The 16,766-nt window shown below is 55.8% G+C and overlaps 1 protein-coding gene across 1 annotated transcript; it reads left to right on the forward strand.

Annotated features, from left to right (window-relative positions):
• The first annotated feature begins 973 nt into the window (after nt 1-973).
• On the forward strand, nt 974-8,062 carry CCDC166 (coiled-coil domain containing 166). The gene is made up of 4 exons (XM_079901782.1): nt 974-2,242; nt 2,334-3,300; nt 3,495-3,592; nt 6,973-8,062. Exons 1-2 carry the CDS (start codon nt 1,802-1,804, stop codon nt 3,228-3,230), a joined length of 1,338 nt encoding a protein of 445 aa, XP_079757908.1. The 5' UTR covers nt 974-1,801; the 3' UTR covers nt 3,231-3,300; nt 3,495-3,592; nt 6,973-8,062.
• The last annotated feature ends 8,704 nt before the right edge of the window (nt 8,063-16,766 follow it).

Consider the following 16,766-nt stretch of genomic DNA (forward strand, 5'->3'; position numbering starts at 1 on the left):
AAGAGCCCACCAAGGTCCAAGTCGCAGACCCAGTGCTTTCAGGAGTCCGTGGGCAGCTCACTCACTCTGCCTGTTTCTCCATCTGTGAAATGGGAGCAGAGGCCGCTGGAAGTGCTCACCCCCCGGGTCAGACACACAGCCCAACCCCACTGGGACTCCTGAGAAGGGGCGCAAACCCCAAGTCTCCGGAGCTCAGTAGGGAGGGCTCCGAGGCAGAAGGAACAGTAAGTGAGGGCAGGAAGGTGTGCCCTCCGGCGGCCTGTCCAGGCTTGGGGGCAGGGGCTGAGTGGTGAGGGCAGCATCCCAGGAACAAGCCGGTGGGACGTTCTGCCGCAGCCTTCAAGGTCCTTGCAGGCCCCTAGCAGAGCCCGCTGGGGGGAAGGGGCCGGGGTGGGAGGAGAAGGGGGACGGGAGGGGGCAGCCTTGCCAGAAGCTGAGCACACTGCTGGCCCTCTCCCTCCCGATGTCCTTCCAGCTCGGTGTCCCTGCCAAGAGATGAGTGACCCTCCAGACGCCTCCCGGCCGGAGTCCGAGGGTACTGCAGCCTTGGCCCCGGCAGGGACAGAGACCCCCACGCCATTCACGAAGGGAGGGGGGAAGGACCCCAAGGGTGCGGAGAAGTATCAAGAGTGACACGTGGCTTTGAATCTGGGCCCTTGGAGGTGAGTTCCGTCTCCCGTGGGCGGTGGTGGGACCTGGTGGACACCAGGCACCGCTTTCCCAACACAGTGAGAGAAAGCCACCGGACGTCCGGAGTGGCGGGCATCTCAGCCCGCTTGCAGGCCGGGCGCCCCCCTCTTCCCTGGGACAGGGGCTGCTCCCAGAAACACCCACGCGCCCCGTGGCTGTCGGCGGGGATCGAGCCCGAGGAAACGGAGGGGACAAGGTCCCCTTCTGCCTCTAATCGCCGCGGGGCAGAGGCAAAGCGCAGCCTCTGCGGCCGGGCTGGGCTGGGAGCGCAGAGGTGGACGCTTGCGGCTGGTGGCGGGGGGCGGACCGGGCGGGGTGCGAGGGGCCGGGAAGGAGCCGAGCCCGGGTTGGGCGTGGTTTGGAGGTCTTCAGGGCGGGACCGGGGCTGGGGGCGTGGCGTGGCGTGGCTTCCCTCAGGACTCCACCTTCGATTGCATCCGGATTGCGTAATCGGGAATTGCCCCGCCGGGAAGAACCCGGTCTCGAGGAATCCGGAGACAGAGGAGAACGAAACGCTCGCCACACCTCTTCTGGGAGGAGGCGTTTATGAGCTTTAACGCGAGGACACCTCGCCGGGGAATCGGGAGGCCCGGACGACTTAAAATTTAAAAACCTCTGCCCATCGGTTGCCTTGCTTCGAAACAGAAATTAAAAGACCCAGGTCGACCTAGACACTCCCGCGACAGATGTGTGCGGCGCAGGAGCCCGGGAGGGGCAGGGGCGGCCCACGGTGCGGTGTGCTCTGGGAAGGAACAGGGTCCGAGACTGCGGAGGACCGGCCCGGCCTTGAGAGCAGGCCCCGACCCCTCGCAGTCTGTTGCGCAAGCAACGGGCCGGGAGTTGGGGAGGGCGGCTAAGTTCTGTTTCCAGGGAGACCATTCGGCTGACCGCCAACAGAGCTAAAGGTGGACAAACCCCGACGGGCGGCCAAGGTCCTGAAGGAGCCCCCTAGTAAAGGTTGGCGACGATGTCCTGACCCTTGATTGACCCCAAACTCCTGATTCTGCCTCTCCCAACCTCGTGACCCTGAGACGCGTCGAACCCCGCCAGAATCTTCGGGCTGGTCGAGGGGAAGGGCTGAGCTGGAGGAGCGGGCTGGAGGCCTCGACCCATGGTGCCCAAGAGGAAGCGCGGGCCGAGCGCCTGGGGCCGGTCTGGCGCGGCAGGAGAGGGCACCGAGCCGCCGCAATCGGAGAGCGCTCAGTACTTGCAGCGAGAATACAAACTGCTCTCGGAGCAGCTGGACGCCTGCGAGGAGCGCGTCGACCAGGAGCTGCAGGAGAACGCCTTCCTGGACTGCGAGGCGCAGCGCCTGCGCGAGGAGAACCGGCTCTACGCCAGCTACGTGAGCACGCGCGCGCAGCGCTGCGCCAACGCTATCGTCCGGCTGGAGGAGCAGAACCGCGTGGACCTGACGGAGATCCACCGGCAGCGCGCAGAGCTGGCGTCGCTCTACCGCCGGCGTGAGGAGGGGGTGTGCGCGCAGCTGCTGGAGATGGAGACGCGCGCGGCGCAGATGGCGCGACAGGTGCAGGAGCTGCAGCCCTACAAGGCCAGTACGCGCCCCCGCGGGAGGGCCGGGCGCGGGCAGGGCGAGGTGGGTGCACGCCGCGGACCGGAGCTGACCCGCGGCCCCGCCGCAGGAGCTGCAGCTGGAGCAGCTGGCCCGGATCCGGGCGCTGGAGCGCGAGCTGCTGCATATGCGCGTGGAGCACATGCAGCTGCTCCATCGCATGAAGCGGTGTTTCCAGGAGGAAAAAGCAGCCTTCGAGCGCGAGGCGCGCCAGCGCGTGCAGTCCCTGGCGTGGCGCGCGGAGCGGGAGGCGGCGCGCGCGCTCATCGCGCACACACAGGCCATCAGAGAGGACAACGGGCGCCTGCGGCAGGAGCTGCTGCGGCTGCAACGCCGGGCCCAGGTGCTGCACGACACGCGGCGCCAGTTGCTGGAGCAGCGTGAACAGCTGCGGCGCGAGCACGAGGACATGCGGAACCTGGCCCACGTGCACAGCTGGCTGCGCCGGGGCCCCGAGGGCCCGCCGCTTTGGCAACCGCCGCTGGCCAACTCGCACCCTGAGCACTTCGCCTCCACCACGATCCAGTCGCGCGCGACCTCCTGGGCCCCATCAGTCTCGGCCTCCCGGAAGCCGTCTCAGGTCTCGTGGCGCGCGGCCTCTTGGGCCCCATCGTTGCTGTCGAAGCTCGCGGTTCCCTGGGTCCCGTCATTGGTCCCGTCGCGTGTTGGCTCCAGGGTCCTGTCGCTGGCCCCTTCGAAGGCGGAATCACGGGTCCCATGCCAGGACCCATCGCATGCGAGCTCCAGGGTCCCGTCCTTGACCTTGTCGCGCCCAGGCTCCCGAGTCCCGTCCCTGACCCCGCCACGCCTGGATTCCTGGGCCCCTTCGCGGTCCTCATTGCGTGCCGCCTCACAGAACACCACCCTCTTTGGGAAGTCCGTCCCCGGGTCGGGCTCTTCCCGTCCCCCCGTCGAAGGAGACCGTGAATGTGACGCTGCAGGCGAAGGCGCCTTGGGGAGATCCTGAACTTACCCGGAGGAAGGCCAATGAGGCCAGACGGTGCGGGGGAGACGGGGGTGCACAGGACGCGGATTCGGTGAGTGGATTATCAATAAAGGTGTGACCCCCCTCCCCACCCCTCTCCGCTCTGGCACCGCCTGCTTCGCTGTCCCGCATTTCTGGCCGGCGCAGGGACCACTCATTATGGCTCCCAGTTTCCAAGCTGCAAGGTAGCTTGATCGTCCTGTGCCCTGTGTGTCTGCCAGGATTGAGCATCCCTCAACCCCACAGCTGACCTCTGGCAGGGGCAGAGGGAGCCGGCCACGCCATCGTCCTGCCCATGAGGGCTGAAGTCTGGTGGCAGAGATGGACGTCACGGGCATGGACAGGTAGTATGAGAGCAGGAAGGGAGTCTGGCGGGCCAGGGAGGAGCTGGTCCACTGCGTGTGGCGGCCGGGAGGGCCAGCGTGGTTTGAGCTGCTCAAGAGAGCCATGGGGGGGGGGGCGTGGGCTTTGTTCTGGCGCCACGGGGAGCCACAGGCGTTTTTATGTTTAACCTATTGTTTTTTTGTTTGTTTTTGCCGCGCCCTGCGGCTTGTGGGATCCTAGATCCCTGACCAGGGATTGAACCCGGGCCCTGGCAGTGAAAGTCCTAACCACTGGACCTCCAGGGAGTTCCGGGGGGGAGGGTAATTTTAAATTTTGATTTAGCTGTCAGTCCAAGTGCACGGAGGCCAGTTAGTACGCTCTCCCTCACCTGTGGTTTGCATTCATCAACGGCTGCATTGGGGAGGTGGAGCGTGGGGGAGACCAGGGCGGATGCGCCACCGTGGCCCATGGACCTGGACCCTGTGGAGGGAGGAGTTCAGACCGCAGCTTTCAAACAGAGCCCCCCCAGCCCCCGCCAACCTTGCCGTGGAAATTTAGTTAAATGTTCTGGTTCTGGGTTGGAAGTGCTGGTGGGGGGCTGGCAGCATCAAACACAAATTCTCTGAGAAGAGTTCACTTGAGGGACTTCCCTGGTGGCGCAGTGGTTAAGAATCCGTCTGCCAATGGAGGGGACACCGGTTGGAGCCCTGGTCTGGGAAGATCCCACATGCCACGGAGCAACTAAGCCCGTGCGCCACAACTACTGAGCCCGTATGCCACAACTACTGAAGCCCGCGCGCCTAGAGCCCGTGCTCCGCAACAAGAGAAGCCACCGTAACGAGAAGCCCACGCACTGCAATGAAGAGTAGCCCTGCTCGCCCCAACTAGAGAAAGCCCGTGCGCATCAGTGAAGACCTAACGCAGCCAAAAAAAAAATAAATAAATCTATTCAAAAAAATGAAATCTTGTTATCAATAGGTTCTTTTTTTTTTTCCCTCCATTGCGGTGTGTGGGCTTTTCATTGCGGTGGCTTCTCTTTGCAGAGCACAGGCTGTAGGCGCTTGGGCTTCAGTAGTTGTGGCACGTGGGCTCAGTAGTTGTGGCTTGTGGGCTCTAGAGCGCACGCTCAGTAGTTGTGGTGCACGGGCTTAGTTGCTCCGCGGCATATGGGATCTTCCCAGACCAGGGCTCGAACCCGTGTCCCCTGCATTGGCAGGTGGATTCTTAACCACTGCGCCACCAGGGAAGGCTTATAACAACATTTTAGTTTTGCCTGGACTTTTGTTAAGCCACAAATTAGACATTGTTACTCTTTGTGAAAATTCATCCACTTGCATCCTTAGCATTTGGGACACATCTGTATGTACGTTATGCTTTGATAAAAAGTTCACATTCAGAACCCTGTTGGGCTGGTTCTGGTAGTTCCTTCTTCCTTGCACAGCTTTCCAGCATCTCCCTCTTAACAAGCTGCTCAAACTCAGCCCTGGTCTGCCCGGCAGGCTGCCAGCTGACGGTGCCTGTGGGGATGGAGGAGAGCCACCCCATAGGCCCCGAGGAAGTGGAGCAACAGGAACTCCCCATGCCTTGCTGGAGGGGATGCAGACTGCTGCAGCCACTCAAAGAGACAATTTGGTGGTTTCTCACAAAATTAACATACTTGTATAATATGATCCAGCAATGACACTCCAACCCAAAGGAACTGAGAACTTATGTCCACACAAAAACCTGCACATGTACGTTTATAGCAGCTTTGTTCATAACTGACAAAACTTGGGAGCAACCCAGATGTCCTCCAGTAGGTGAGTAGATAAATACATGGTGGTCCATCCAGAAAATGAAATATTAATCAGCACTAAAAAGAAATGAGCTATCAGCCGTGGAAAGACACGGAGGAACCTTAAATGCAAATCACTAAATGAAAGAAGCCAACCTAAAAAGGCTGCACGTTGCATGATTCCGACTCTGTGACATTCTGGGCAAGTCAGAACCATGGCGACAGTTAAAAGATTAGTGGTTGGGCTTCCCTGGTGGCGCAGTGGTTAAGAATCCGCCTGCCAATGCAGGGGACACGGGTTCCAGCCTTGGTCTGGGAAGATCTCACATGCCGTGGAGCAACTAACCCTGTGCGCTGCAACTACTGAGCCTGCGCTCTAGAGCCTGCGAGCCACAACTACTGAAGCCCACGGGCCTAGAGCCCATGCTCCACAACAAGACAAGCCACTGCGATGAGAAGCCCACACACCGCAACAAAGAGTAGCCCCCGCTCTCCACAACTAGAGAAAGCCCGCACGCAGCAACGGAGACCCAAAGCAGCCCAAAGTAATTTTTTTTTAATTATTAAAAAAAAAAAAAAGACAGAGACACAGAGGACCACACCTGTGTCAGCAGAGCCGAGGCTGGAGCCCTGTGGCCACAAGCCAAGGGGTGCCAAGGATGGCCGGCGCCATGAGAAGCTGGAGAGAGGGAGGCTTCAGAGGCAGCACGGCCCGGCTGGTGCCTTGACCTCACACTCTGGCCTGTAGAGCTGAGACAGTAAGTTCTGTTGTCCTCAGCCACCCAGATTGTGGCACTTCGTCACGGCCGTCCCAGGAGACCGATACAGCCATGCATGCAGACATCAGCTCAGGAGGTGGCCTCCCGGGGGACACGTGTCACGACGCTGTTAGAAGAATGGGGACGCGGAAGGGCCACAAGAGATGGACAAAAGCACCCGTAGAAGGACGTGGAGAGAACGAGTCCATTATTTTGAGGACAAGAAACCAAAACCACGTGCTTATTTTCACAGCACAGGACAGGCGCTTGAGGACACACTCCGCCATCCGCAGACCATCCCTCGGGCCGGGGGAGGGGGTCTTTCGCTCTTTGCCGTTTCCCAGAGGGAGATACTTCATTTACTGTGAGGCTCATTTGACCCCTAACCTGGAATAAATCTCACTAAAACAATACGACTGGCTCCCTTTTCTAGACAAAAGTTGCCCGATTTATCGGCCAAGGGAGCCAGGACCTCACCCCTCTCCCTGGGGTGAACGTCCACAGGAACTCCTGGGGAGGGGCGTCCAGCGGGTCACGAAGGACAGGGACGAAGCAGCAACGACCCACCGGCTTGGGTTTTCTGGGCCCCAAATGGGAGGTGTGGGATGCTCTGCTCTGCGGGCCAGGTCCCGCGGCAGCTGCTCAGGGACAGATCGCACGTGGTGGGTGCATCCGGGGAGAAGGTGTGCGGAGGGGTGGACGCCTCGGGCACCAGGGGCACACCCGTCCCTTTCCACCAGCCATGGGACAGCCCACTGCTGAGAAGGCTGGTGCTTCCTAAGGACACCTGCCCCTGGGGACGTGCGGACAGGGAGCTGAGGTGCAGACCTACCTTACTGCGCCTTCACCACCACGCTTCTCCCCCCAGGGTGCCGCATCCAGCAGAGGGTTCGCAGGGAGCCGTGCACAAGGACACAAGGAGGCAGCTGCGTCCCTGCCGTCTGCCCGCTGCCACTCCCTCAAAGCGTTCGCCACCAGGGCCTGCCCAGCCGGGCACAGAGGAAACTGCAGGCTGGGACAAGCCAGCCAGCAAGGGGAGCCGGATGCGCCCCCTGTTCGGCAGCCACTGGTATCACTCGATAATCGTCATCAGATGGAGCGTAGCTAATGGCACAGTTAATTCCACACGATGGCGGCACGAGGTGAAGCATCACAAAGGAGGAAAAGCCAGAAACAGGCGACCTGGACGCACGGCCAGCTGGGCTGCAGGACAAGCCCAAAGACCCAAGACAGGCCATCCCAGCTTGCACTCCAAGGCCACCTGAAGGCCTCCACCACTCCACACGTGGGGTGGGAGCAAACCAGGCACTTCCCTGCTCACAGCTCTGAGCTGGAAGGAAAATATAAGCACTGGCACAAAAGTTTGGATTTTATAAATAAGAAAAGCCACTCGGATGTTCCAAAGGGCACATTTCTATTTATTCCAGAGGGCCATGGGCCCCGCGCCCTTAAGGCCTCCCTGGCCATGATGGGGCCACCCTGAAGCAGCAAGGCCCTTCCCCAGCTGGGCTGTGGGCAGGACTGACCCAGAGAAGCTTCTGCTATAAACTGAATTGTACCCCCGTCCCAAATCCCGTGTTGAAACCCTAACCCCAGTGTGGTCCCGTTTGGAGGTGGGGCCTCTGAGGGTGATGAGGTGAGATGAGGTTGTCGGGTGGGGCCCCGTCATGGGATTAGAGCCCTTATAAAAGGAAGAGACACCAGCGCGCTCTCTCCCTTCCCCACGTGAGCACACAGTGCGGAGGTGCCGTCTGCAAGCCGGGAGGTGGGTCCTTGTCAGAACCGGCCGCCTGATCTCCGACTTCCAGCCTCCAGAACTGTGAGAAATAAACTTCCACCGTGTCAGCCTCCTGGTCTGTGGTGTGTTGCTATGGCAGCCCGAGCAGACTGACACAGCTTCGTAACTTGATAACTTAATGGCTATTTTCAGTATGTATTAATGAACTTAGAATATAAATATCCTGTAAAATGAGAAAAAAAATGTAGGAAAGTTCCAAACATACTCATCACTTAGCTTCAACAACTCATTTTGCCAATACTGTTTTGTCTTTCTTCTTTTAATTAGAATTTTAAAGCAAATCCCATACATTATGCCATTTCACCCATAAATTTGTCAGAATGCATCCTTCTTAAGGACTTTTAAAAACAGAACCACACTGTCATTATCACAGCAAACTCCTTAATACCACCTAATACCCAATCCATGTTCAAATTTCCATGATTGTCTCAAAAAAGCCTTTTTACAACTGGTTTGCTCAAATCGGGGAGAGGTGGTCCCTCAGTGCAATGCCTCTGGGGCTCTGCTAGCTCCTCATGGCCCCCCATGTTTTTCTCTCTGGAATTCAGACAAAAATTAAAATCCTTCACCAAGCCTTTGGATAACTTGAAATAGCGTTCCCACGAGCAAGGGGGACAGGTGTCCTGCCCAGTGACCAAGTCTCCAAGTGCGAGCCGGTGCCCTAGAGAAGCCCACCCTGCAGGTTTTTACTTCGGGGCTGGGCAAGCAAAGACGCCTGGAGTCTGGAACAAAGAGTCGCCTCTCCCCGCAAGTCTCCCTGATGTGAACATGGCCAGAGGACCCCCACGCACACCTCCACTTCCCCGCGCCTGTGGGTCCCCTGATGCCTCATCAGGAAGCCCAGATGGTGGACGCCCTTCCCGCAGCGGCTCCGGCGGGTGCTGAGGCCCTGGGGCCCGCAGAGCCTTGCCGCACAGGGAGGCCTTCCCGCCGTCGCCACGCGGTGAGGCTCGCGCTCCAAGCAGGCCTGGCGATGCGGGCCCAGGCGGCCTCTCAGGCTGAAGGCCTGTCCGCACACCTCGCAGCCGAAGGGCTGCTCTTTTCTGTAGTTCCTCTGGTGTCGCAGAAGGTCCGGGACCCGCCTGAAGGTTCGGCCACACTGGAAATGCTCAAAGGCAAAGCCACTGCCCACCCCACCCCTGGCTCGAGGGCTGCCAGAAGCGATTACAGTGTCTCCACTGGTAAAGGGCCTCCCTTGCCCGGTGGAGGAAACAGGCACTTACACAGGCTGGCAGCGAGACAGGAGAAAATCCACACAACGTGTCTTATCAGCTCACTCCCATCTAATTAGGGATTCACTCCAAGAAAGTGGCCCAGCAGTGAGAAAGGAGCACACAGACGAGCTGAAACTATAAATGGTGGAAAGCTGAAAATGAACTCAAACGCTCACCCGGATGAGGCCAGTTAGGTCAACGCTGGTGTCACCCGTAGGAGGGAGGGCTGTAACGCTGGGCGGTCACCTAAAGAGCCGGGTAGCACCTTACATACTTGTGTTTACACAGGAACAAAGACACCAGTCAGGATAGAGACTGTGCTCTCAGTTCCCCTAACCAGCCCCCGCTCCTGGGTTGGGGGAGGGTGCCGGGGACGGGGACCCACATCCTTCTGAACCACTCACCCTCGGCTTCCCTCCAACCTGGCACCCGAGACCCTCTCTGTCTTGGGGCTCCTCACAGCCCAGTGTCTGCCCGGCTGGTCTCATTCCCACACGTCTGCTCGATCTCACTTCTGAGGGAATCTGAAATGAAAAACAAAAGACCACCACAGTCACCACCGCCCGTAAGGGCAGGAGGCGCCCTCACCATCCCTGGGACGAGCACAAGGAATAAGTCACCTGCCCGCGGCCACACACGAAGCCCCTCAGAGCAGGGCTGTCAGGCCCGAGACCTCATGCCGGGCGTGCGCCTGCTGGGGCGGCCGCGAGGTTGGAGCACCCACACCCTCTCAGGCCCCCCGCTGTGCACACCCACGGCGCCCGCCGGCTCGGCACGCACCAGAGCAGCGCTCCGTGCAGGGGCGGGGCGCCAGCCCGGGTTTCCAGGGTCCGGTCAGACAGCATCTCCTGCCCACGGTCCCAGTGGGAGGGGAGAACGTCATCGGTGGGTGCTGGGCGCTGATCTCCCCTGGGAGCAGAGGGAGACCCTGGGGACCCCTCCGCCCTTCCTGAAACGCGGGTCTCTCCCGTCCCACAACCCGCGGCTCACCCCAGTGTTCCAGGCGAGAGATGCGGCCAGGTATGGGGCCTCGAAATCCTCCAAGGAGAGAAGAGGTGTGGTTTTCTGTATAGAAGACCAAGCGAGGGTGCAGGCCAGCCCTGGGGGCAACGTCCAGGAAGCCACCCCAAAGCAGAGAGGACGGACAGGGAGGAGGGAGCCAGGGCCAAACCGTGACAGGCTCTCCCCACCCTCCTTGCCGGCGGGGCCAGGTCTAACAGTGGACGGGTCTCAGGAAGGAAGAGTGGGCTGCCTCCAGGGCAGCATGAAGAATGCCCTTGGCCAGACTTGGTGCAGGACGGCCCCTCCACAGACACAGGACAAGAGCTCCAGCTCCCACACCCCCTTAGCCTGAACTCGAGGCCCTGGCGCCATCGAGGGACTGGATGGGCTCTGCAGGCTGAATTCAGCCGAGCTCCTGAAACTGCCGGCATCACACCCCGGCCCAGCACCCTCTGGCCAGGGTCCGCACACCGCCACCACTCTTCCCTTGAGGAGTGCATGGCCACCTGCAACACAAACAGCTCCCGCCAGGAGCAGGACGTCAGACATGGCCGCTCCTGAGGCTGCAGGACAGTAAATGGAGAGAAGCTGAAACGCACGTGTCTGGAAGAAAAGGCGGGGGGCCAGGGGCTCTCAAAGGAGAAGAAACGTCAAGAGGCCTGAAGCTGAGGCTCAAGGGAAGGCTCCTGTCATGGACTGAATGTCTGTGTCCCTCAGATTCATCTGCGGAAGCCCTAACTCCCAGTACGGCTGCATTTGAAGGTGGGGCCTCTAGGGAAGTATTTAAGGTTAAAAAAGGTCATAGGGTGGGGCCCTGATCCGATAGGACTAGGGTCCTCGTAAGAAGAGACACCAGAGCACTCTTGCACCCTCTTCCTCTCTCTCTCCTTCTACAAGCCAGGAAGCGGGCCCTCACCAGAACCAACCATGCCAGCACCCTGATCTGGGACTTGCAGCCTCCAGACTGTGAGAAATCAACCAACAAATGCGTGTGTGCGGAGTTACGGCAGCTTCAGCAGACTAAGCACCTAGAGAGGCAAGTGCATTTTCATGTTTTCTGTAACACCCACTATGGTCTCAATGTAACTGAGTCACATCTCCCCCCACTCCGTAAGACAGAGCTGGCAGGCAGGCAGGCAGGCACAGACCTCTGGAGCCCCCATGGTGGACCACTCCCACGGGTGGGCTGGGGGCTGGGGTCCTGGTCAGCCTGCAGGGCCCAGGGAGGTGGTGCTCACCGGGGACACATCCGTGGGAACAGCAGAGGCCTTTGGGGAGACGTGTGGGCCCCTCCGGGGAAAGGCAGGTGCTGAGGGCTGATCTGTGAGACAAAGAAAGTGAGAGCTGCAGCCCTGAAGCCCCCACCTGACCCCAAGAGCCCTGAACCTTCTCAGTGCACCAAGGGAGATTCAGGAAAACCAGTGACACAAGCCCATGCACGCTCCATAATGGAAGGGGAATTTGGGGGTCAGGTGGGGGCCAGTATCACTGTAAGTGCCCTGGGTCCCCCACCCCCATACACATGGACCCTGACATTCCAGAGAGCAAGCCACAGGCTGTCACCAAATGGTGGCGAGACCATCATTTATGGCTGAAAACCAGCAGCTTAGCCGCAGACAAATGATTGGACAGTTGGGGGCTAAACCCCACCCTGTGTGTTTCCCCAGGAGACAGGAGCAGGCTGGCCCATGCCCGCAGCAGTGCACACATGAACGTTCTCGGGCACTTTCCCCCAAATCAAATTCTTCCACCAGAGCTTCATTATTCTTCACCAAGTCCTGGGAATAAGAGCAAGCTCCCCTAAACCGTGCCGACGTGGTCTGCTCAGACCCTACTTCTGCCCCCAGGTTTGTTCAGAACCACCCTCCTCAGGATCCCAAAGTCTCCGGCCACAGTGAGTGCCTGTGTCTTTCCTGGGTGAAGTGCGGAGCCCCGAGATGCAGAAGAGGACAGTTCCCAAGACGCCCAGAGAAAGGGGCCAGCTGGATGAAGATGCCTAGTTCCCCACATCAGGGATGAAAGAACAAGGTCACACTATAGATCCTACAGATGTGAAAAGTACCGTTACTTCCACTATGACCAACTCTATGCCAACAAGTTCTGCAACTGAGATGAAATGGACAAATTCCCTTATAAACACAAAGTTATGAAACTTACAAAAAACAGAAAAAACCCCTGTCACAGAGAAAACACCAGACCCAGCTGATTCACTGGTCAACCCTACCAAATCCTTAAAGAAGCCTATACCAACCTCAGAAGTCTGTAGAATGACAAAGAGCAAACCTTTTCCAGCCTGTGTCATGAAGCCAGCAAAGCCTCGACACAAAAACCTGAGAAAGACATCATAAGACAAGAAGCTTACAGGCCAGTGTCTCTCATAAGCAGACACAGAAATGCTTAACAAAACATTAGGAAGCCCAGTACAGCAATTTACTGAAAGAGCTCTGTGTCATGACCAAGTTTATGCCCAAAACACAAGGTTGGTTTGCTCTCCATTCCCGGGAGTGAGGGACTCCAGGGCTGGAAAGATTCAGAGAGCTTCCAGGTTGGTGAACACGTGGAGATGTGAGAAGAGAGCAGTGTTTAGAGAGGCCTTGGAAGCTCCGGGCCCTTTCCCCATACTTTTCCTAAGCAACTTCCCCCTGCTGTTCCTGAGCCTTATTCTTTTATCATGAACCAGTGATCCAGTAAGTAAAATGTTTCTCTGAGTTCTGTGAACTGCTCTAGCAAACAGGTCAAACCCAAGGCAGAGGCTGTGGGAACCTGCAGATCTATAGCCAGTCAGTCAGAATCACTGGTGGCAGCCTAGACTTGAGACTGGTGTCTGAAGTGTGGGGAGAGGGGCAGTCCTGTTGGACTGAGCCCTTAACTTGTGGGATCTGATATTACCTCCAGGTAGAGACAGTCATAATTCAGTTAGCTGCTTGGTGGTGTGGGGAAAAAACACACAACCGACCTAGGAATATATTTAACAAAGGATGTACAAGTCTTCTACTCTCAGAATTACAAAACAATGCTGAGCAAATTAAGTTGGAAATAAATTGAGCGATATCCCCTGTTTATGGGTATTAAGTTGTCAATTCTCCCTAAACTGATCTAGAAATTCAACACCACTCCAAGCAAAATCACAGCAGTTGTTTTGGGGTTTTGTTTGTAGAAACAGACAGGGTGATAATAAAAGTTATATGGAAAAGCAAATGACCTCAAATCACCCACCTTGAAGAACAAAGTTGGAAGACTCACACTCCTTGATTCTAAGACTAACTACAGTAATTAAGGCAGTGTGGTACTGGCAAAAGCATAGATGTAGATCAATGGAACAGCAGAGACCGCAGAGACAGACCCACACACACAGTTAAGTGCTTTACGACAAGGGCATCAATGTAATTCAAAGGGTAAAAGTTGTTATTTTTTTCAATTAATGGTGCCAGAACAATAAGGGGGAAAATTAACCTTAACACACCCTCCCTAACACCATACCCCAAACTAATTCAAGGTCGATCTTGGGCCTAAATGTGAACGCTGAAACTATAAAGTTTCTAGAAGAAAATATTGAAGAATATTTTCATAACCTTGGGGTAGCAGAGATTTCATTGGTGGGACCCCAAAAGCACTCACCTTAAAATTTTTTAATTCATAAATTGGACTTTTTCAAAATTAAAAGTCTCTGCTTATCAAAAGACAGTTAAGAAATAAAAAGGCAAGCCACGGACTGGGAGAAAATATTTCCAATATATATGTATCTGACAAAAGACTCGTATCCAGAACTAGAACTCTCACAAACCAGTAAGAAAAAGAAAAATGAAACTCAAAATAGGAAAGAATATTTGGACTCTTCCACCAAAAGATATACATGGCCGGGCTTGCCTGGTGGTGCAGTGGTTGAGAGTCCGCCTGCCGATGCAGGGGAGACGGGTTCGCGCCCTGGTCCGGGAAGATTCCACATGCCGCGGAGCGGCTGGGCCCGTGAGCCATGGCCGCTGAGCCTGCGCGTCCGGAGCCTGTGCTCCGCAACGGGAGAGGCCCGCGTACCGCAAAAAGAAGAAAAAAAAAAAAAGATATACATGGCCTATAAACACATGAACAGGTGCACTGGGCACAGGTGTCATGGGCAGTGCTTAGCATGAGAGCCTGAGCTCCTCCACCCACTAATAATGATCACAGCGATAAATAAGAAGAGCTCCCTGCACTGGGCATCCACTATGGACTATAAATGGGCTGGAGTTGGCCGGCTGGAAAGCAGACAGTAAGGGGGAGAATTCTATGAGATACTGCTACCGAACCAGACTTGGGTCTGTTCGCCTGTGCACAGTAAAGCCAATCTACTGACACTGGGCTGTGGGGAAGGAAAGTACAGCACTTACTGCAGGCACCAAGCAATGAGAATGGGTAGCTCATGCTCAAAAGACCTGAACTCTCTGATGGTTCTCAGGGAAGGGGTCTTAAGAGCAGTGTGAGAGAGGGGCTGCAGGGTGTGTGATCAGCTCGTGCATAATTCTTGGATTGGTTGGCATCAAGGTGAAGTTTCAAGCATCATCAACCTTCTGGTTTCAAGCAGTCTAGGGTCTGTTCTTGCAATCAGCAGTTTTCATCTGGTGGGTTGGCTTCCTGTAAATACAACTTAGGAACGCGTGTCAGGCCTTTATCGCTATCTTTCAGGGAACTGGGAGTTCGGTGATTCTGCTATGTGGCAGATTTATAGTCTAAATTGCCACCAGCGCCCCAGCCCAACAGCTATTCTTTGTTTCTACATCTTCACATTTCCCAATCATTAACTCTTGAGCCAGCCTTTTACTTCAAAAGAGAAGGACACAGGGGCTTGTATAACGTTTCAATACGGCCAGAGAAGTGGGCAAGGGCTGGAGTACCCAAGGCATCCTGGGCCATGGCTATACATGAAAGGGCAGGGACCGTCTAATACCACACCTCTGTGATCCGTGCACTTCAGAAAGACCCCCCCACACACACACTGCGGTGAGCCAATCAGAAGGCGGCAGGACAAGACCGGGTCGGGGAGACAGGGAGACGACCACCGACCACTTAGGAGGTCGAGGGGAGAGATGAAAGGGGCCGGGAGGTAGACGTGGAGGGTGGGAACGGAGACAGGCGGGAAAGACTCAAGGTCACCACGGAGCTAGAACGCCAGTCACTTTGCGTGATGGTCTGGGGCTGGAGGACGCGGCTCCCACCCGCGGAGGAGCCCCGAGCGGGGTGTTTTTCATACTAAGCCGGCAGCTGGGCACAGTGTCTGGCTCCCACCGGAGCGGTCCAGGCTGGACTCGCAAACGTGGAGGGCGCCCACGACCACGGACGGGGCCGCCCGGGGAGGACGCAGCTGGAAGAGGAAACGGGCCCGAGGCGGAGGACGCGCCGGCAGGGACCTGAGGCGGGCGGGCGCGCGCACGCTGACCGACAGGTGGGCCCCTATAGGTAAGCCTAACCAGACCTCCGCGAGGACGGGATCTGGAAGAGCCGCGGCGCGCGAGCGAGAAGGAAACTTCCCAGCGGAAGTGCTTCTCCAGCCGCCGGAAGCTGGGCTTCCGCCCCTCCAGGAGTTCGTCTCGGTGGTGGAGGGCGACGGGGCCACTCCCGGGCCGCAGGAATAATAATGAAAACACAATACGTCAGTCTGTGGAATGCAGCTAAAGCAATGTTTAGAGGAAAATTACTGGCTTTAAATGTTTACACCAGAAAAGAAGTAAGGTCTAAAACTAAGAACCAAACTTCCACTTTAATAAACTAGAAAAGGGAAGGGAATCTAGCTCAAAGTAGAAGGAAAGAAATAAAATGTTCTATTTCAGTGAAATAGAAAACAAACTATAGAGAAAATCAAGGAAAACGAAAGCTGCTCCTTTGAAAGGACTAATAACCTTGGTAAATCTGTAGCTAGACTGATCAGAAAAGCAGAAGGAAGACACAAACCACCAATACCAGGAAGAAAAGCGGAGATATTTTAAATATAGCTCATTAAGATAGAATGTAAAGTACAGTGCACAAAAGCAATGAAATGTTTCAACAACCTATGCCAACGCCTCAGTTATATTAGATGAAATAAGTAATTCCTTGAAAGATACAAGTTACCAAATTGGCACAAGAAGAAATAGAAAAATCTGAGTAGTGCTTTATCTATTACAGAAATTGAAGTTGTAATTTTCCCACAAAGAACTCCCCAGGGTTTCACTGGTGAAATGTATCAAAGGTCTAAGGAAGAAATAATGTCGTTACACAAACAACTTCAGAAAATAGATGTGGGGAGACTAATTCACAACTCTTTGAGAGCAATGCTACCATGATATCAAAAGAAGACAAGACGTCCTCTCACTTCTAAAGAAAATTGTATAAGATGCCCAGCAATAAAGCAAGAAAAAGGAGCAAAGTCTATACAAACTAGAAAGGCAGAAGTAAAATTCTTTGATTATCTACATAGAAAATGCTGAAGAATCTAGAAAAAAGCTACTGGAACCAATAAGTGAATTCATCTAGGTTGCTGGATACAGGTCAATTAACAAAAATCAAATGTATTTCTACACACTGGCAATGACAACTGGAAAAGGCTTTTAAAAAACCAAGATGGAAAAAAAAATAAAAATAAAATAAAAATAAATAAATAAAATAAATAAAAATAAAAAAAAAAAACCAAGACGGAAA

Source organism: Stenella coeruleoalba (assembly GCF_951394435.1).
Source record: "Stenella coeruleoalba genome assembly, chromosome: 17".
In the NCBI taxonomy this organism is placed as follows: domain Eukaryota; kingdom Metazoa; phylum Chordata; class Mammalia; order Artiodactyla; family Delphinidae; genus Stenella; species Stenella coeruleoalba.

Bases quoted from the DNA above. Each gene is read 5' to 3' on its own strand.
- CCDC166 (XM_079901782.1), top strand. From the start codon at position 1,802: ATGGTGCCCAAGAGGAAGCGCGGGCCGAGCGCCTGGGGCCGGTCTGGC. The intron at 2,243-2,333 runs GCCAGTACGCGC...GCCCCGCCGCAG, and splicing joins AGGAGCTGCAGCCCTACAAG to GAGCTGCAGCTGGAGCAGCT.